Source organism: Mastigoproctus giganteus, chromosome 7 (genome assembly GCF_048544385.1).
Source record: "Mastigoproctus giganteus isolate SK-2022 chromosome 7, ASM4854438v1, whole genome shotgun sequence".
NCBI lineage: Eukaryota > Metazoa > Arthropoda > Arachnida > Uropygi > Thelyphonidae > Mastigoproctus > Mastigoproctus giganteus.
This window is the reverse complement of record NC_143581.1, coordinates 219,274,705-219,297,041: the sequence shown is the minus strand read 5'-3', so window position 1 is coordinate 219,297,041 and position 22,337 is coordinate 219,274,705. Positions and strand designations below refer to the sequence as shown.

The following is a 22,337-nucleotide window of genomic DNA, read 5'->3' as shown; positions in this document are numbered from 1 at the left end:
CTCCTGAGTGCATAGGCACACACAAACCCACCCTCATTGCTTCAACTTTTCCATGTGTTTCCCGTCATGCACCAAGGAAAGGTTAGTCCCTTGATGAATTAGAAAAACTATTGAAGAAGATGTAGTAAAGGCAGAAAGAAAAAAGGCTGAAATATCTGTTCTTCAATGAACTGAACAGATGCATTCATAGTGTAGCAGAGTAATTTGTGGTTAAAGGTGAAGCATGTGAAATAACTTTTGTTTCAAGTTGTAAAAAGTTCTGTTTTCTGGCTATTTCAGAAAATTGTTATTTCAGAGATCAGTGTATTAAATTAGCATCTTCTAAATTGTTGGCATGATCTTTTTATCTCTGAAATATCTGGCCTATGCACATTAAAGCATTTTTGGAATTAATGAAATGTGTTGGTAATATAACTGACTGATATAAAGTTTATTTATTTTTTTTAATATGTAAAAATAAAGATAATAAAGGTAAAGTGCAGCCATTATCAGCCCACTGCAGGATGGAAGCCTTCTCAACAATTCATGCTGAGGGAAATGGACCATAATCTGCCACGCTGGCCCAGTGCGGGTTGGCAGATCGACCATATTCAGCAGTCAGGGACATGAACCCCGGTCTACTCAAAGAGCGTGTGCTATGCACTCCTGCTCCTGACCACTCGGCTATGGAGATAATAAGTTGTGTTAACTTTATTAACCACTTTCATTCCCAAACTATAGCATGTTTTAATTTTCATTACTTATATAAATAAATTAAGTTTCAATTTATTAAGTTTAAACATAATGTGTCAATAATTGCTCATAATCATGACTTTCAAACTATTAATTATATATTACTATCTTTTAAGCAATTTTCTGATTCTATTACCCTCACATTAATTATAGCTGTCCTTATATTCTCATAAATAAGATGTATAAAGAAGTACATATCAATAACCATAAGGAGAAGTTTAAAAGTAAATTGCAAATATAACCAAAATCTGACTGCATCATTTAATGCAGATAGCTTGTGCAACTCAATAAAAATAAAAGGTGCCAACTATTCCTTAACTTTTAATTTAGTCCACAGATTTTTTTTTTTTTTTTTCACACGTGAAAATTACTAACTTGAATTAAACATCAATAAGTAACCAAATAAAAAAATTTCATCAGATATTTTCAACAAACGATGATTATCTGACTGTTATAATTTCTAGTGCTGTTTTCCTTATTACTCTTCTGCAGTTTTCTTGATGGAACAAGAGGGAATTTGTATACAAATGATAGCAATTTGAGAGGTTAATGATTAGCTATTTACTTCTCTTAACAAATAATATTATACTGGAAATACTATTAAAATTAAAAAAGCATGCTACATTCTGAGAACTATCAATATAAGTTACTCTAAGGTTTTAACACACTAACTCAAAATAAATGCACTCCTTACTTTTACCAAAAATTAGCATGTGGAACATCTTAATAATTGATTATGATTGAAGAGCAGAACTGCATAGTAACACTTATAAATTCTAAGACCGACCAAAAAGGTTATCCATCTACTCTGGAAGCCATTAAAACTTATTCTCCTTAATGAAAAAACTACTATTTGTAAAAAGTTTCAAATGCACTGATGTTTAAGTCTCTCTCTACATATATATTCTACTTAAAGTGTGTTTAATGACATCCATAATAGGATTTTCAACTCTTTTGTTTTGCTATTAGCAATAAGAATAAGCAAATATAGATGAAAAATTGATAAATTAAAAATATGAAACTGATAAATGGTGAAAAATATTTCTCTTTTCTCTAATAAAGATTTTCAACTGTAATAATCTTCTTAACCTACCTCTACAGTACATCAAAAGGTTAATTAACATAAAAGCATAAAAAAAAGAATATGGATCTTTTCATTACAGCTTTAGCCATTCCAATTCTTCATTGATAAAACTGTTGAAAATGGCTATAACAACAAATGTAAAAATATTTATAAAACATAAATACATAAAAAACATTCTCAAGCCCAAGTGGTTATTGTACATGCAAAATATCAACAATACACAAACTACTTTTGTACATCACATATGTAACAGGAACCATAACAAGGTGGATGGAATAAAATACTTGAAACAAACTGTACAAGGTTGTGGCTGAAAGCACAATAGATACCACTCTGTTGAAATCGAAGAGGTCTTCAAGCACGTGCACAATATATGCATTGGAATGTTTATGGCATGTACATAAAGGAATCGAATTTTAGCTGATTTAACAAAAGAGGAAGGATTTTATTTCAGACGTTGGGTAACATTGGCAAGTGCAACTGCAAATGCTTGCAGAGCACTGAAGGGATATTGGTAGTCCAAAGTATATGCATTACCATCTATTCTTCCAAACTGCATCACCTAAAAAGATTCATATCAGATATCACAAAAAAAAAAAATCTTTTGTTATTCATTAGTACATTAAATTAACAGTTATGAAATTGAATTACATTTCACTATTAAATATTAAAAAATTATAAACTGTTAATCTGAATGCAACTAATCATGGCTATTCACAAATAAAACAAAGGAGAATAGTTCCTAACCTATCCTACCCAGTAGGCATTGCAGTTAACAAAATGGTTATGACCATTGTTTTTTTGTACTATGTGAAAAATGTCAGCATTAGATTTCAATCAGGATGGTTGAAATTTTCCCAGTCAAGGCCCACCTGAATTTTTCTGCCCCTTTTTGAACCCATGCTCTCCACTGTTATCTTGTATGTGCTGAGTGCTGCTGTCTGTTATGTATTTCTCTAATTCATAAGAAAACACTTAGAAAGTATAAAAATGACATAAAATTTGGAAATATTTTTATTTATTTATTATCATTCTTTTTTTGTTGCCCCTAAAATTTTACTGCCTGAAGCCAGTGCCTCACCAGCCACCCCACAAGCTGGCTTCGACCATACCAAATGGTGGAACAGAGACAATCATTCCCATTGGAGGAGGTGGACAAGTGATGTGCCACTAATAATAATAATAGTAATTAGGGGGCTTCACTCGCTGCACTCACTTCTTTTGATAAAATAAAATAAAATAAAATACTTACAGAAGCTTTTGACACTATGTGTGCCTCTTCCTCAGCTATGAACACAGCTGTAGTGGAGGATATAAGTGGGTATATGCTGTATATCCTCTAGATTTTTTTTTTAGGTGAATAGCATATACCTTCTATATATATATACACCAGTATATGCCAAATATTCTCTGGAATTCGCTTAATAAGCACAGTATACTCTTTCCATACGTAAAATTCACAGAGTATACCTTCCACTTTACGACTACAGCACTGGCTATGAATACATAAATATATTACATATGGAAATCAAGAATGGTACCGAGTGGTCATGTTAGATAAACAAAGTGTATGCATAAGGTTTTTCTGGCATTACCACAGTAAAACAAGCTTCTGTTACATATTTCAGTATTTGGAGAAGGACCCACATCCCTCTTCTCCCATTGTCTGAATAAACATCACTAGGAGGAAAATTATTTTAATGTATAGAAAGATAATAATATTGTTAATGTCTTAAATCACTTTCTAAATAACCAGAGACAGATTGGAAAGAGTAGACAAGACTATGATTTTATAAACATTCATCCTGATTCACTCCTCATTTGCATCAATCAAATAAGATATCATATGTCTAAACCCTAATGACATGTCCTGGTATCCCATCAGACCTACGTACCTATGAATGATCCTTGTACATCAAAAGTGTCATATTTTGATCCTCATGTAACAAAACAGAAACATTATTTTGTGTAGCAATGATAATAGAAATTAATAGTGCTTTGGCACATGCACTATTAATTTCTATTCTTAAATATAATTTTAAAATAAAAAAAAAAAAAACCTGAAATAACTCTTTTTAAATCACCGAAAACAATTCTAAAATCATTACATTTGATAATAATTTTTAGTAAAGGATATGAAAATGAAAAAAGTTACTCAAAAATTTATGGCAGCACCTTCAACTTGAAAACTAGGCTTTATATCAACTCTAAGAATCTTAATCACAAAGGGCTAGTGGGAGCCAGACATGTTCACAGCCGCTAAGTGGATTTTTTATTTTTTGATTTGAAATTATTGTTTTTCTAAAAATTTTGATTTAAATTTAATAGTATAGCATTATTTTGTGATTTTCTGATTAATCTGGTGTATTTCTTCTTTACTCGGCCTTGTAATTGCATAAAAGTATCGGTAAGGGTATCAAATCCACGTGTTACAAATTGCAGCTCCACTGAACGAGACGTTTTTTAGCCATATTTAGCTGCTTTATTGACCAATTGATACATCAAATTATTTTCTATAAGTAGCTTATAGACCTAGTCAGGATTGTTAGTTTATTCTGAATTGAGACAGCGAGATTTTGAAGTTAATTAATACCAGAAGTGTCCGTAAATTTACCGTTCGTAAATTGCCGCCATTGTTATACGATACATTGTTATACCCCAAACTAGATAGCATTAGTATAGTATATAATATAATATTGTCGATTAATCAGCAAAATCTATTAATTTTGTTAAACTTCGTTGTCAATTAAATTGTACTTTCAACTAAATACATATAACGACTTAGATTACAAACGTAACATAATTAATTAATACATAACTTGATACGGAAGATATATAAACGGAACTCGTAGATAATACTTGATACCGAAAAATATATATAGCATTATAACTGTGTTGGAATACAAGTTTAGGGTTATAATTTTGTACTGAAATTGAAATTTTATTGAAATTAAATCGAAATCATGACTCAGACTAGACCAGACCAGACCAGCAAAGCAAAAGGCTCAAGCTAATGGGAGTGCTGCGGCTCAGAGGTTCAAGCTAATGGGAGTGCTGCAGCTCAGAGGAGAACTGAGGGGGGGGGGGGGCAGTTGCCCTCTGAATCACAGCCTTTTAAAATGCACTGTGCTTGCATGATGTTTGTGGAGCAATCGGGTACGGGACATGATATTGCCATGGGGGGATGTCTTTGTGTGTAAGCGATGCAAGGAGTGTAACGAAATCAGGTGACAACTCAGCATTGTTATGGGCCTATATGAGAGCTTGAAGGACAGGGTGGATGCCCTCGAAGGATCTAAATTGAGGGGCCCATCAAGCTCTCAGCTGTCCACATCAATGCCAGAGCTTGCACTTGGTCATCACACAACACAGCAGCAAGCCCCAAGGCAGAATGCGCTGGTCCCACAGGAACTAGTAGTTGTTGGTGACTCTATTGTCAGGGAAATGGGGAACATGCTTTGTAAAAAGGATAGGTGGAACAGGACCAGGGTATGTCTGCCAGGGGCAAAGGTTGATGACGTAGAGCGGATATCATCTTTAAAGGGCACAAAAGGTGATATAGTTGTACACGTTGGCACCAATGATATTAAGAGTAGGAGACCGGCAGAATTACTTAACAAGTACAGGTCAATGTTGAAAAAAAAATTCTGCCAAGACATGATAGGAGGGAGTATATGATGAGAGCCTTGTCAATCAATTCGGCTCTGGAAAGACTGTGCAAAGCTCAAGGGGTAGAATTTTTTTCAGCCTGGCCTGTACTTGTTAACAGGAGAGACTGCTTTTACAGGGATGGGATACACTTAAATAGAAAGGGTACAACAATATTTGCTGATGCTATCGAGGCAGTGTTAGGTGGGTCGGAAAACTGCTAGCTTGGGGGGATACAAGGACTAATAGATTAACAATAGCCACTGGCAGAGCTGAAAGTGATTCTTGCACTGCTTCTATTGGAATGAGCAGAAGCCTGGAAAACAAGGTGCAGGATATTTCAGAGACTGCTGGGAGTCATTGCGGTACAAGTAAACACATGGACTGTGTTAGGGTAGCTAAGAATAGGAACAGGTGCATGTATACTTGCGTGTACACCAATGTTAGGAGTTTGGTAAATAAATTTGATGAATTTGAGGTATTGCACAAAGCATCAAAGGCGGATATTGTTGGGATATGGGAGATGTGGTGTCACACAGATATAAGGAATGCAGAACTGGAATTTGGGGAGTACAACGTCTACAGAAAGGATAGACAGGATAGGAAGGGAGGAGGGGTTATGCTATTAGTTAAGAAACACATAAAATCCAAGGAAGTGAAGCCAGTTGACATCGCTGGACAGTGCAGTGTCAAGTCAGTTTGGTGTGACATAAGCATCGTGAGATCAAAACTGCTATAGGCCTAATGACTCTGATGAGTATAATAAGAAATGGTACAGGGAAATAGAGTGGGCCAGTAAATCAGAGAGTCTTATAATGGGGGATTTTAATTTCCCAGATACTGACTGGAATTTGTGGGTTGGTCACTCACACACTAGCAAGGCTTTTGTGGATTTATTGGATGATTGTGTTCTACATCAGCATGTTCGGGAGGCAACTAGAGAGAGTAATTCTCTTGATTTGATTATCAGTAGTGATTCTTCATGCATTACGAATCTGCAGGTAAAGGAACCACTAGGTAGCAGCGATCACAGTGTGCTGAAGTGGGATTTACTCAAAGAGGTAACTACCATCAGGGGTAAAGGGAAGGGTTATTGCTTTCGTAGAGGCAACTACGATGGTCTGAGACAGTATTTAAATACTATACAGTGGGACCAACTGATGATGTTACTAACAGTAAATTCAAAATGGGAAGCATTCAAAGAACTTATCTTGGAAGCTACTAGGCTTTACATACCAACTAAGAAATATTGTTCAAGGTTTAGGCCTAAATGGATGTCACATGAACTAATGAGACATATGCCAGAGAAGAAAAATGCATGGGATACATATAAATTAACACGTGACACAGAAGCCTATGATAGATATAAGTTGATCTGTAACCAAGTTACAAAGGAGGTTAGGCAGGCGAAGGCAGATTACGAGAAATCTTTGGCAAGGAATGCAAAGAAAAACAGCAAAGAGTTCTTTACTTATGTAAACTCTAGAAAGAAGAAGATGAATCAGATTGGTCCACTTGATATCGATGGTTCCCTGTTGATGATCCTGCTCAGGTAGCTAACAAACTAAATGAATATTTTGCATCGACATTCACACATGAGGAGTTATTCAGCGAGGGGAATTCCAGAGGTGTATTCAACTCTGGCAGTAAGCTAGAGAATCTTGTAATAACTGAGAGTAAAGTGGAGGAGAAATTGTTGAAGATAAGCACAAGAAAGGAACCTGGGGTGGATGGGATCTATCCAGTTATATTAAAGGAGGCAGCAAAGGAAGTAAGCAAACCCTTAGCCATAACTATGAGAGCTTCCTTAGACTCAGGGGAGGTACCCATTGACTGGAGATGTGCAAATGTGACCCCAATTCACAAAGTAGGATCAAAGGCTGACACAAGCAATTACAGACCTGTGAGTTTAACTTCTGTTCCCGGAAAATTAATGGTGGCGCTGGTTAAAGAAGCACTGCAGAATCATCTAGACTCATCGTTTTGTGAAGGGAAAGTCTTACCTGACCAATTTGATTGGAACTATGATGCAGTCACAAAAGAACTGGATGCAGGGAATAACTTTGATATTATATACTTGGATCTTAGAAAGGCTTTTGATACTGTTGCACATGGAAGACTGCTGCACAAATTGGAGCAGTGTGGCATTGGAGGCAAATTGCTGCTATGGATAAAGGGGTGGTTGAGGGGGAGAAGACAGAGAGTGGTAATCAATGGACACTGCTCATCGTGGACTAATGTTATTAGTGGAGTCCCTCAGGGTTCAGTGTTGGGTCCATTATTGTTTTCTGTATCTATAAATAATATTGATGATGGTATATCAAGCTTAATGTTCAAGTTTGCAGACGATACAAAGGTTGGCAGGGTTGTTAAGGACACTACTGACGCTATGCTGCCGCAACAGGTTCTGGAAAGGTTGAGCAGATGGGCTGAGAGGTGGCAAATGAAGTGTAACATTGACAAATGTAAAGTACTACATATGGGAAACAGCAACCCCAGAGCAATGTATGAACTCTGTGGTACTACACTGACAGTGGTAGAGAATGAAAAGTAATTATATAATTATATGAAAGATATGAAGTTCTCTGAGCAGTGCAGATGGGCTGCAAGAGCTTGTGTTGTTAGCTTGTTATTTGGTTTTTAGGAGCATTAGCAACTAAGGCCATATTGCTCCGGGATATGCGGTGGTCATTCCCTGACCTTTCCGCATCCTCCGTATTTGGTGGTGACGGGCTCGAACCCCAGTCTAATCAAGAAGCGTGTGCTACGCACTGCTGCTCCTTCCCACCTGGCTACGGAGGCACGGCTGCAAGAGTAGCTCATGGTGTCTTATCAATGATATACAGGAATTTTTCTAGCAGGGATTATGAGGTGATTATTCCCTTGTATAAGGCAATGGTCAGACCACACCTTGAGTACTGTATACAGGTCTGGAGGCCTCATTTCAGGAAGGATGTAGAGCTCTGGAGCGAGTACAGAGAAGGGCAACAAGATTAGTGAATGGAACAAAGGGTTGCTCTTACAAAGAAAGGCTTAAGTTTTGCAAATTACAGTGTCTGGAGACTAGGCACTGGCGAGGTGATCTGATAGAGGTGTATATAGCCTTGAATGCTTTGAGCAGGCTGAATTCTGATGTGATTCTTCCTCTTGCTCAGAATAATCACCTGAGAGGGCATAAATTCAAATTGAGGAAAGGCAGATGTACGATAGACGTGCGGAAATTTGCCTTTAGCCAGCAGGTAGTTTTTTGGTGGAACAGACTTCCATCCCTTGTAGTGGAAGTTGATAGCCTAAATAAGTTTAAGGCTCAGCTGGTGAGGGCTGATGACCCTCCTATGTGTGTGTCCTGTGGCACAATTTTAATGATTAGACACCTTTTAATTGACTGTCCAGATTTTAGCAATATCCGTTTTACCGCTTTTAACCATCTGACTGAGCCGTATACACTCAGTCAGATTTTATCCGACAATGACAACGTATCTGCTGTTTTTAGGTATTTTAAATCAATAAAAGTTTTTAATTGTATTTAAAATTTATGTTATTGTTACCTCTTTATTGATTTATTTTTAATATATATGTTATCATATATCTGGACATGGTGGCCTTACTAATTAGGCCACCGAGAATTTAAAAAAAAAAAAATTTATTTAAATATTACCTAGTCTTGGCGCATTATAGCCGTAGTTGCTAATGCGCCAAAAAACCCAAACAAACAAACAAACAAGCTCAGCTGGACAGGTATTTTGAACGAACAGAGGGGTGAAGTAGTGGGTTCTTTTTTTTTTTTTGGCTGATGTTGCATAAGCTTGCTTTCTTGCATCATACGCCTCTAACTAATGCTAATGCTAAGTTTTATTCTGAATGCATACCTGTTTTCCTCGAAATTCAATCTGGAAATTTTTGGCTGACTCCTGCGTTACTCTTCCACCAAAATCAAGCTGATACACTTGGCTAACTTCATTCCATAAAGGTGCTTTATTATGCAACACAAATTCTCGATACTGTTGGGTACTTGATACACCTGGTGGTCCATCAGCTACAGTTCGGCTTCTCCACTTCTTCAACTACAACATGAATTTCTGTATCAATAATTATTAATAATAAACTGCAGAAATTTTATTTGATAAAATAACATAATAATAGAATTATTCAACTTAGCTTGCTTTCAAATCTATAACAAAATATTCTAACTAAAGTGGAGATTAATCCACTACATTGTGCATAACCTTTTTTAATGGAAGTGGTTACAAGTAGTCAAAAATCATCCAAAAAAAGTTCCTGATCAGCAATAGGGGTAGAATTTTTTTCAGCCTGGTCTGTACTTGTTAACAGGAGGGAGTGCTTCTACAGGGATGGGATACATGTAAATAGAAAGGATGCAAGAATGTTTGCTGATGCTATCGAGGCAGTGTTAGTGGGTCGGAAAACTGCTAGATTGGGGGGATACAAGGACTAATAGATTAACAGTAGCCACTGGCAGAGGTGAAAGTGATTCTTGCACTGCTTCTATTGGAATGAGCAGAAGCCTGGAAAATAAGATGCAGGATATTTCAGAGACTGCTGGGAATCATTGGGGTACAAATAAACACATAGTTGTGTTAGGGTAGCTAAGAAAAACAACAGGTGCATGTATACTTGTGTGTACACCAATGCTAGTAGTTTAGTAAATAAATTTGATGAATTTGAGGTATTGCTCAAAACATCAAAGGCAGATATTGTGGGGATTTCAGAGACATTGTGTCACACAGATATAAGGAATGCAGAACTGGAATTTGGGGAGTACAATGTCTACAGAAAGGATAGACAGAATAGGAAGGGAGGAGGGGTTATGCTATTAGTTAAGAAATACATAAAATCCAAGGAAGTGAAGCCAGTCGACATTGCTGGACAGTGCAGTGGCGAGTCAGTTTGGTGTGACATAAGCATTAGGAGATCAAAATTGAAAGTAGGAGTGTGCTATAGGCCTAATGACTCTGATGAGTATAAAAAGAAACTGTACGGGGAAATAGAGTGGGCCAGTAAATCAGAGAGTCTTATAATGGGGGATTTTAATTTCCCAGATTGACTGGAATTTGGGGGCTGGTCACTCTCACACACTAGCAAGACTTTTGTGGATTTATTGAATGATTGTTTTCTACATCAGCATGTTCAGAAGGCAACTAGAGGGAGTAATACTCTTGATTTGATTATCAATAGTGATTCTTCATGCATTAAGAATCTGCAGGTAAATGAACCACTAGGTAGCAGTGATCACAGTGTGCTGAAGTGGGATTTACTCAAAGAGGTAACTACCATTAGGGGTGAAGGGAAGGGTTACTGCTTTCGTTAAGGCGACTACGATGGACTGAGACAGTATTTAAATTCTATACAGTGGGACCAACTGATGATGTTACCAACAGCAAATTCAAAATGGGAAGCATTCAAAGAACTTATCTTGGAAGCTACTAGGCTTTACATACCAACTAAGAAATATTGTTCAAGGTTTAGGTCTAAGTGGATGTCAGATGAACTAATGAGACATATGGCAGAGAAGAAAAATGCATGAGATACATACAAATTAACCCGTGACACAGAAGACTATGATAGATACAAGTTGATCTGTAACCAAGTTACAAAGGAGGTTAGGCAGGTGAAGGCAGATTATGAGAAATCTTTGGCAAGGGATGCAAAGAAAAACAGCAAAGAGTTCTTTACTTATGTAAACTCTAGAAGGAAGGGGATGAATCAGATTGGTCCACTTGATATTGACGGGTCAACTGTTGATGATCCTGCTCAGGTAGCTAACAAACTGAATGAATATTTTGCATCGACATTCACACATGAGGAGTTATTCAGCGAGGGGAATGCCAGAGGTGTATTCAACTCTGGCAGTAAGCTAGAGAATCTTGTAATAACTGAGAGTAAAGTGGAGGAGAAATTGGTGAAGATAAATACAAGAGAGGCACCTGGGGTGGATGGGATCTATCCTGTTATATTAAAGGAGGCAGCAAAGGAAGTAAGCAAACCCTTAGCCATAATTATGAGAGCTTCCTTGGACTCAGGGGAAATATCCATGGACTGGAGATGTGAAAATGTGACCCCAATTCACAAAGGAGGATCAAAGGGCGACACAAGTAATTATAGACCTGTTAGTTTAACTTCTGTTCCTGGAAAATTAATGGAGGTACTGGTTAAAGAAGCACTGTAGGATCATCTAGACAAGACTTCAGTTATAGCTCAGACACAGCATGGTTTTGTTAAGGGGAAGTCTTGCCTGACCAATTTGATTGGATACTATGATGCAGTCACAAAAGAACTGGATGCAGGGAATAACTTTGATATTTGTATACTTGGATCTTAGAAAGGCTTTTGATACTGTTGCACATGGAAGACTGCTGCACAAATTGGAGCAGTGTGGCATTGGAGGCAAATTGCTGCTATGGATAAAGGGGTGGTTGAGGGGGAGAAGACAGGGAGTGGTAATCAATGGACACTCATCGTGGACTAATGTTATTAGTGGAGTCCGTCAGGGTTCAGTATTGGGTCCTTTATTGTTTTCTGTATTTATAAATGATATTGATGGGTATATTAAGCTTAATGTCCAAGTTTGCAGACGATACGAAGGTTGGCAGGGTGTCAAGGACACTACTGACACTATGCTACTGCAACAGGATCTGGAAAGGTTGAGCAGATGGGCTGAGAGGTGGCAAATGGAGTTTAACATTGACAAATGTAAAGTACTACATATGGGAAACAGCAACCCCAGAGCAACGTATCAACTCTGTGGTTCTACACTGACAGTAGTAGAGAATGAAAGGGACCTGGGGGTGGTTGTGCAGGCAGATATGAATTTTTCTGACAGTGCAGATGGGCTGCAAGAGTAGCTCATGGTGTATTGTCGATGATATATAGGAATTTTTCTAGCAGGGATAAGGAGGTGATTATTCCCTTGTATAAGGCAATGGTCAGACCGCACCTAGAGTACTGTATACAGGTCTGGAGGCCTCATTTCAAGAAGGATGTAGAGATGCTGGAACGAGTACAGAGAAGGGCAACAAGATTAGTGAATGGAACAAAGGGGTGCTCTTACAAAGAAAGGCTTACGTTTTGCAAATTACAGTGTCTGCAGACTAGGCACTGGCGAGGTGATCTGATAGAGGTGTATAAAGCCTTGAATGGTTTGAGCATGCTCAATGCTGATGGGATTCTTCCTCTTGCTCAGAATAATCACCTGAGAGGGCATAAATTCAAATTGAGGAAAGACAGATGTAGGATAGACGTGAGGAAATTTGACTTTAGCCAGCAGGTGGTTGGTTGCTGGAATAGACTTCCATCCCTTGTCATGGAAGTTGATAGCCTAAATAAGTTTAAGGCTCAGCTGGACAGGTATTTCGAACGAACAGAGGGGTGAAGTGGAAGTGGTTATTTTTTATTTATTTATTTATTTTATTTATTTATTTTTTTTTGGCTGATGCTGCATAAGCTTGCTTTCTTGCATCAAATGCCTCTACTAATGCTAATATTATACAAATCCTATTCTCAATTTTTTTTTTATATAAGCAAAAAAGTAATATAAGCACTGTAAAAATAAAATAAAGGTTGTGCATGTTCTATTTATAATCTGGAATAATCACACAGGTCAGAGGAGCTTACATTTCTTGGAAAATGTAAGGTGTTTGTATTCTTGTCAAAACTAATCATTTTTACAAGAATACAAACATTAATCATATTTAGAAGCAATATGGGCTAAATCATGATCAAATCAAATGTGCATGATACTACACTGATCACCAGATTATATGAAAACTATCTGTCTATGTGCACCCTTTATATTCCACCATTTATAGGGTGGATGCACTCAAAGAATTAAAATGAGGCCCATCAAGCTCTCAACAGCTCAACTCAAAGCCAGAGCATATGCTTGGGCATCAAGCAACACAAAGAAGGCACTGGTTCCACAGAAAGTTATTGTCGTGACTTTACTGTCAGGAAAATGGAAAATATATTGTGCAAAAAGGATACGTGAAACAGGAATAGTATGTCTTCCAGGGACAAAAGTGAATGACATAGTAGAGCAGATATCTCTTTTAAGGACATGAAAGGTGATTTTGTTGTATACACTGGCACTAATGATATTAAGAGTAGGAGATATGAGAAATTAACAAATAAAGGACAATGTTGGGAAAATGTCGAGAGTTAGGATTAAATTTGAAAGAGTCTGAAATTCTGCCCATACATAATAGAAGTACACGTTGAGAGCACTATCAATCATTTCGACCTGGATAGACTGTACAAAGCTCACGGGGTAGAATTTTTCTCAGTGTGGTCGGCACTTATTAACAGGAGAGAGTGTTTTTACAGAGTTGTTGTTGTTTGTTTGGAGCATTAGCAACTAAGGCCATATTGCTCCGGGATATGCAGTGGTCATTCACTGACCTTTCTGCATCCTCCGTATTTGGTGGTGACGTGCTCGAACCCCGGTCTAATCAAGAAGCGTATGCTATGCACTGCTGCTCCTTCCCACCTGGCTACGGAGGCGCCGTTTTTTTTTTACAGAGATGGGATACACTTAAATAGAAGGATATTTGCTGATGCTATCGAAGCAGCGTTAAGTGGATCAGAAAAATGCTAGTGTGGGGGCTTAATCTGATGAACTGGAAGTGCTGATTGCATTCTCAAATGCAGATAGTGTAAGGATATTGGAGATATGGTATCACTCAAACATAAGGGATGCAGAATTTGAATACAGAGAGAATTTGTATACAGAGAGAATACAGAATTTGTTATACAGTATGTACAGTATAACAAACAGCTATACAGAGAAATAGAGTGAGCTAGTAAATCAGAATGTCAAAGGCAGATATTGTTGGGATACCAGAGACATGGTGTCACACAGATATAAACAGTGCAAAATTGGAATTTTGAGAGTACAATGTGTACAGGAAGGATAGACAGGACAGGAAGGGAGGAGAGATTATGCTGTTAATTAAGACACACATAAAATCTAAGGAAGTGCATCGAATTGATGTTGGTGGAAAATGCAATGTTGAGTCTGTTTGGTGTGACATAAGCACTGGGAAAGGGAAAATGAGAGTAGATGTGTGTGTTATAGGCCTAATGAATCTGATGAGTATAATGAGCAATTGTGCAGAGAAATACAGTGGGCCAGTAAATCAAAATGTCTTATAATGGGGGATTTTAATTTTACAGATCTTGACTGGAACTTGTGAGTTGGTCACTCGCACACTAGCAAGACTTTTGTGGATTTATTGGATGACTGTTTTCTATAGCAACATGTTTGAGTAATACTCTTGATCTGATTATCAGCAGTGATTATTCATGCATTAAGAATTTGCAGATAAAGGAACCACTGGGTGACAGTGATCACAATGTACTGATGTGGGAATTACTTAAAGATGTAACTACCATCAAGGCTAAAGGGAAGGGCTTTTGCTTTCATAGAAGTGACTACAGGGGGTTTCAGACAGTTTTTAAATTCTGTACAGTGGGATCAACTGATGATGTTACCAACTTTGAATTCTAAATGGGAAGCCTTCAGGAACTTAGTTTTGGAGGCTACAAGGCTTTTGATTCCAACTAAGAAATACTGTTCAAGGTTTAGGCTTAAATGGATGTCAGATGATGAGGAAGAGAAGGAAAAATGTGTGGAATGCATATAAAGTATCAGGTGACACAGAAGCCTATGACAGATATAATCTAGTCTGTAATCAAGTCACAAAGGAGGTTAGGCAGGCAAAGGCAGATTACGAGAAATCTTTGGCAAACGATGCAAAGAAAAACAGCAAAGTGTTCTTTACTTATGTAAACTCTAGAAGGAACGGGATGAATCAGGTTGGACCACTTAACATAGATAGATTGACTATTGATGATCGTGCTCAAGTAGCTGATAAACTGAATGAGTATTCTGCATCTACATTCACACATGAAGAGTTATTCAATTAGGGGAATGCCAGAAGTTTATCAAACTCTAACAGGGAGCTACCTCTAGGGGTTCGCAAAAGAGTTCCAGGGGATTCGCACTAAAAATTCTATAACGGCATCTACTTAGATTTACATAGGTATATTATTGTAAACTAAACTACAAAATATAAGTAATAATAAACAATAAAGTAAAATCAAATTAAATTGCCAAAGAAAGAAACCATCCCACAATTCCTTATAATTAGTTTACTATCTTACAGTATGTCATGTTAAATAAGTATGTTTTTCCATACTAATTTTTTTGTGATTCTCAAGGACCATTGTTATGTACAGGTACTTTTTTTTTTTTTAGAACCTATTGTACCTAGTACCGTGCATGGGTTGAAGGTTGAAAGATGATACTTGTTGACATTAGCCTTGAACTTCTGTTGATTGTAATTTTCAGGAAATACATAAGAAGGAAGGTTGTTCCAGAAAACGGAAATTGAATGAATAAATGAGGAAGAAGAAAAGTTGGTTCCGTGAGTTGAACTTGGACAGTAAAAGGATGTTCGGATTGCTTTGAAAGAGAGAGAGAGGGAGGGAATTATAGAAGCCAATTCAGAAGAACAGTGCCCGTCGAAGTATCTATACTAAGGTCTGTAAGAGAGAGAGAGAGAGTGGAGAGACTCTGTTAGAGATGAGGCTGTTGCACGGTAACAGTGGTATCGTCACGGTTCTCCTCACACTGGGTGGAAAAGACCCAGGTTCGAATCCCATCGATGATGCAAAGAATTTTAATGGGCTTTTTTCCATTTCATAGCTGAGTTAGTCGGTTTCAGACACAATCAATATATATGGGTAGATGTAATCACTTACGGGTGACCCTAATATCATAATTTGGTTGGTTTTTTTTTGTTAGAGATGAGACATTAATTAACCTAACTGTCCTCTTTTGAATGGAATCTAGAACCCTGATAGAGGTTTTGGGGACATAGTGGCATGGTGTTTAGGGTAAGGCGCCACCTGTGGTCTCCCACAACTGCACCATCTGTACTCTTGTGACGTATACAGGACTCTGTAAATGCCAGAAATGTGTATGGCATATTGTATGTGTATAGTATTGTGTTGTGTTGGGTTCTGTTGTTTCTCTGTTTTCTTGGCTGCAGGGCCCCTAATGGGACCCTACATTGCCTCCCACCACCACTGGGAGGTGAGCCAGGCTGCCCATCATACTCTGGCTGGTCTCTGCCAGGGTCGCTTGAGTATTCTGGACTGTCCTCGCAGTGGTGAGCTTGGCACACCTTGTGGTGAAGGCAGCCTGGGCAAATCGAGTGAACGCTATACATTTATATCCATCATTTAATAGATCTTGCTCCTGATTGCAGGGAGTTCCTCGAATTACTGTGAACAGTTATAACCAGTGGTTTTCATAGGAGGAGCACTCATACATAACGTGGGTCCAGGACTCCTCATCTCCACAATGGCAAAAGGGATGTGGTTCGATACCCATAGAGTTGAGTTTTTGTTGGAATGATGCATGTCCTGTTAATAAAAAGGTTGCTTGCAATCTAGTTGAGTACCAGGGAGGAGGCTTGGTAAAGGTGAAGCTGACTGAGGGGAAGAACTTCTTTGTTATTTCTCCTTTGTGGGTTGAATTCCAGGATTCCCACCAGAGGCACTGCAAGTGATCTGAGATTCGTCTTATTTGCTGTTTGTGGTCACTTATCAGGTCCAGTTGGAAATTAGGTAGCTGTGTAGGTATGCTTTTTTTCAGGCAACGGAAAAGGCCTCTTTTGGCAACTTCAAGGTATAGGGGCATATATCCTGCGATGACTTGGAGCACAGGGGTGCTGACAGTGCAGCATGCCTTGATTAATGATAGAAGCATAAATCGCTGTATGGAGTCCAGCTTGCATTTGTTTTGCTCCAGTGCAACTTTGGTGCACCAGACTGAAACACCATAACTGACAATCGGAACAAAAACTGCTTTGTAAATTAGGGAGAGGTCTTCGTGTTTTGGGGGCACTGCCCCAGATGTGGGAACCATGGTAGGGCAGATTTGCGATTTGTACAGAGTGAACAGCAGTTTGGAAGAAAAGTAACGCCAAGAGCGAAAGAGAAAACCAAGTTTTTTAGATGCAGAGGAAGCAATATGTATAATGTGCTTCTGCCAAGAGAGAGAGAAATTAGAAGTCAGGGTAATCCCCAAAAGAGATATATCATTTTGCCTAGAAATCGGAGTGTCCCTAAAGATAAGCATAGGAGCAGAAGAATTGGTTTGGTTTGGGTTTTATTGGCGCATCAGCAACTGAGGCTATAATGCACCAAATACCAGTCATATGTAAAAAATTAAAACATTCAGTGACCTAAGTAGTTAGGCCACCATGTCCAGATGTATAATAACAAAGATATAAAAAATAAACCAATAAAGACGTAACAATAACATAAATTTTAAATACAATTAAAAACTTTTATTGATTTAAAATAGCTAAAAACAGCAGACACGTTGTCATTGTCGGATAAAATCTGACTGAGTGTATAAGGCTCAGTCAGATGATTAAAAGCGGTAGAACGAGTGCTGCTAAAATCTGGACAGTCAATTAAAAGGTGTCTGATCGTTAAAATTGTGCCACAGGACACACACATAGGAGGGTCATCAGCCCTCAGCAAAAACGAATAAGTTAAATGACTGTGTCCTATGCGGGTCCGGGCGAGAACAACTTCCTCCTTACGATTCCTGCGTAGACTAGACTGCCACGGTTCAATTACAGGTTTTATATGATATAATTTATTCACAGTCTGTCTATTCCACGAGTCCTGCCATTGGGAGTGTATGTTTTGGTGTATTATTTGCCTATAGTCTGTATAGGGGACTGACAAGCAGCGGTTATTATGGGGAAATTGCTGATTTGGCTGCGGCGTCAGCCAAATCATTTCCCCTAATCCCAATGTGGCTGGGAATCCAGCAGAAGCGGATATCATATTCACGTCCATGGAGGAAGTGAATCTTCTGCTGAATACTAGACAGAACTGGATGAGGATTATATCTCACAGATATTAAAGCCTGTAACATGCTCAGAGAGTCGGAGTATAAAATGAACCGTTGGTATTGGCATTCACTAATGTGATCCAAGGCTAACTCTATAGCGTGCAGCTCTGCAGTAAATATGCTGCATTCAGAGGGAATCTGCTCCGATGTAGTGGTGTCTGTAAAGACAGCAGCAGATCCCACGAGTCCGACTTCGAACCGTCTGTGTAGACTGGCGCGAAGTCGGAATATTCAGTTTGGTGTGCTGAATGAAGCTGCAGGTAGACAGATGATGGAGTGTCTGACTTTCCCCAATTTCTAACAGATAAGTCACATGCCGGGACACGAGCATGCCAGGGTGGAAAGGGTTGCTTTGGTGTTTGGGCAACCTTGTCTACCTTGATATTAAGTTCTTTGAGTAGCTCTTGGAGACGAATACCAAAAGGACGATTGGCAGTCTTACGGGTATTGTATAAATTTTCCCATCGTGGCTCAAAAACGAATGGCCACATAGGATAGTCTGGCAGGGATTTCAGTTTTAAAGCGTACTTTAAAGACAACTGCTTACGTCAAAGCGATAACGGTGGTTCGTTTGCTTCGATGTATAAGCTCTGGACAGGAGATGTGCGATATGCTCCAGTAGCAATACGTAGGGCCTGATGATGGGCAGGGTCCAGCCATCGCAGGACACTGTCTCTGGCTGAGGAATATACCTGGGACCCATAATCTAGTTTGGATCGCACAAGTGCACGGTAAAGCCGAAGAAGGATATATCGGTCTGCTCCCCAAGATGTAGAGGAGAGCGAGCGGAGAATATTAAGCCCACGTGTGCACTTTGTGCGGAGTTGACGGATATGATCTAAAAAGGTCAGTTTTTTATTGAATATGAGTCCTAAGAATTTTATGTTCGCTGCTACTGGAATAGCATATTGCCGAGCCTTAATTCGGGTTCAGGATGAAGATTACGCTTACGACAAAAGTGTATGCAAACGGTCTTCTCCGGCGAGAACCTGAAGCCATTAGCAAGTGCCCAGGAATTCAGACTATCGATGGCTTTTTGCAGTTGCCTTTCAATAACCCTCATGTTGCATGACTGACAAAAAATGCTAAAATCATCAACATAGAGGGCACTGTTTACAGTTGGGGGAAGTTGTTCTGTGATTGAATTTATTTTGATGGCGAAAAGCGTGACACTTAATACTGATCCTTGTGGTACACCCTCCTCTTGGCTGAAGGAACGAGAGAGTGAGGATCCCACACGAACTTGGAAAGATCAATTGGCTAAAAAGTTTTGAATAAAAAAGGGGAGATGCCCTCTAAGTCCTAGGCTATGTAAATCTTTTAAAATGCCAAATCTCCAAGTTGTGTCATATGCTTTCTCCATGTCAAAGAACACTGACACCAAGTGTTCGCGTTTTAGGAAAGCATCCCAGATGGATGTTTCCAGTCTAATAAGGTGGTCCAAAGTGGACCGGTTCCTTCGGAAGCCACACTGGATGTTGGAGAGAAGGTCATTTGATTCTAAGTACCATATTAAACGAGAATTAACCATTCTCTCCAGGATTTTGCACAGACAGCTAATCAGAGCAATAGGACGATAATTGGTAGTGACTTTTGGATCCTTTCCTGGCTTAGCAAAGGCAAGAACGATTACCTTGCGCCAGGAATCCGGAAACTGCCCTTCAATAAAGATTCTGTTATATAGAAATAGCAGATAATCCATAGATTTTGGTGAAAGATGCTTAATCATTTCATAATGGATGCCATCTGGTCCAACAGCACTTGCTTTGGAAAGAGCGAGGGCTCTTTTCAGTTCCTGAATAGTGAAATCCCCATTGTAGGGATAAATGCTTTTAGATTTAAAGTTAAGTGCCTGTTTTTCGATTTTATATTTCAGGACCAAGAACTCTGGGGAATATGAAGATGTTGCAGAGATGTTGGAGAATGTTTCCCCAAGAGAATTGGCTATTGCAGTTGGATCTGCAATAGCGCATCCATTATAATCTAGGATTGAAGAAGGGTAGGATGTATATTTTCCCTTCATTTTCCGGATTTTATCCCAGACTACCTTAGAGTTGGTAGACTGGTTAATAGATGATGTAAAACGGATCCACGATTCCTTTTGACTCTGACGGCAGATATCGTGCTTTGGCTCGTGCACGTTTAAAGGCTATAAGGTTGGTCGTGGTAGGATATCGGCGGAATATCCCCCACGCTTTGTTTTGAGCCTTTTGCTGCTGTGCATTGTGAATTCCACCAAGGTTTGGGAAATGGTGGAAACCGGGCAGATGTTTTTGGAACAGTATTCGCAGCTGCTTGGACAATAATTTCTGTGATGTACGTAACTGCATCATTGATAGGCTCTTGACTGACTGTGCTAAGATCAAAATTTGCTTGATGTTGGAAGGCAGTCCAGTCAGCCTGATCAATCTTCCATCGTGGTAACCTGAAGGGAAGACATGGTCTCCCACTTTGTAACGAGGTTATCACAGGGAAGTGATCACTTCCGTATGGATTCTCCTCCACTTCCCAAGTGAGTGAAGGGAGTAGAGAAGGGGAGCAGATAGAGAGATCAATGGCAGAAAAAGTACGGGTAGGCATGTGGAAGAAGGTATTTGTTCCAGTATTTAGAAGGGAAAGGTCATTGTCATTTAGCATATGCTCTATGACTTGTCCCCTTCCATTGATGTTAGCACTACCCCACAGGGTGTTATGTCCATTAAAATCCCCGGGAAGGAAGAAAGGGGGAGGCAACTGCGTTAGAAGATCATCAAGGTCTTCCTAGGAGATGTCAGTCCCAGGTGGCAAATAGATAGAGCAGACGGTTAATAAAAATCCCACCGTAAGGCGAATTGCAACAGCTTCTATGCTAGTTGTAATTAGCAAGGGCTGCACTGGGGTCTGGTTACCCACAAGGATAGCCACTCCCCCATGTACAGAGCCATCCGCAATTCTATCCTTTCGAAAAATTGTGATGTTGTGCATGGTGGGATCATCATTTGCCTTTAGATATGTCTCCTGCAAGCAAAAGCAAACTGGCTCGTGCTTTTGCAGGAGGGCCTTGATGTCATCAATATTTCGCCGGAATCCACGACAATTCCATTGTAGGAATTTAGCCATTATTTTGGCTTGGTGGGTCCATCAGGTGGTTTCCGAGGTGCTGAGGGCTTACTTTTATCAGTCCTGGGTTTATCTTTTTTGGGAAAGAATGGACGCTGTCCCGTGTCCATTTCTTCCTCCGTAAAGAGTTCCAAGACTGAATCTTCGGGTACCTCCTTCTGCTCGACATCCATGTTTTCTTGGGTAATAGGGGAGACTTCCCCTTTCTTATTCTTTTCTTTCATAATTACCTTTGTTACTTGTGGAGCATTAGGAGGTACTGATATAGGAGTGGCAGCTGATTGGTTTTTCTGTGCAGGTTTTTGAGAACTTAAGAGATAACGTGCGATGGGAGTGAAAGACTCCTTTGGAGGAATGGTCATGTCCGTCTGAGTTCTGACAGAACATCTCCCTACTACCTTCTGGGGGTAGGTAGGTTTGTTGATATTCAGGGGTTTGACTGATTTCCTTGCCTCCTGGTATGATATATTTAGCTCTGCTTTCAGCCGTTGAATTTCTTTTTCTTCTTTCCACCTCTGGCATGCTCGTGAGTAGGCCGGGTGTTCGCCTTCACAGTTAATACAGGTGGGTTTTGCGGCTGAACATGCTGTTGTTTCGTGGTCCTTTGCACCGCATCGAGCGCATGCAAGGACTCCACGGCAGGCCATTTGAGAATGTCCATACTTCTGGCATTTAAAACACCGTAAAGGGTTCGGAACGTATGGACGCACTGAACAATTGATGTATCCAGCTTTAATCTCGTCAGGAGGTTTAGGAGAGTTAAAAGTCAGGATAACGCTCCTGGTTTTAACAGGAGCGTTATCCTGACTTTTAACTCTCCTA

General features: G+C 39.2%; 1 protein-coding gene across 1 annotated transcript in view; it reads right to left on the bottom strand.

The window, feature by feature from the left end:
- Positions 1 to 2,128: 2,128 nt before the first annotated feature.
- The window catches only part of LOC150083695 (tubby-related protein 4-like), a 148,430-nt gene continuing 128,221 nt past the window's right edge, over positions 2,129 to 22,337 (bottom strand). Inside the window, exons 12-13 of the mRNA XM_090378571.1 lie at positions 9,334 to 9,528; positions 2,129 to 2,378 (exon numbers count right to left, since the gene is read on the bottom strand). Of these exons, the coding sequence (XP_090234697.1) occupies positions 2,262 to 2,378; positions 9,334 to 9,528 (312 nt within the window). The 3' untranslated portion in view covers positions 2,129 to 2,261. The remainder of the gene's footprint in view (positions 2,379 to 9,333; positions 9,529 to 22,337) is intronic.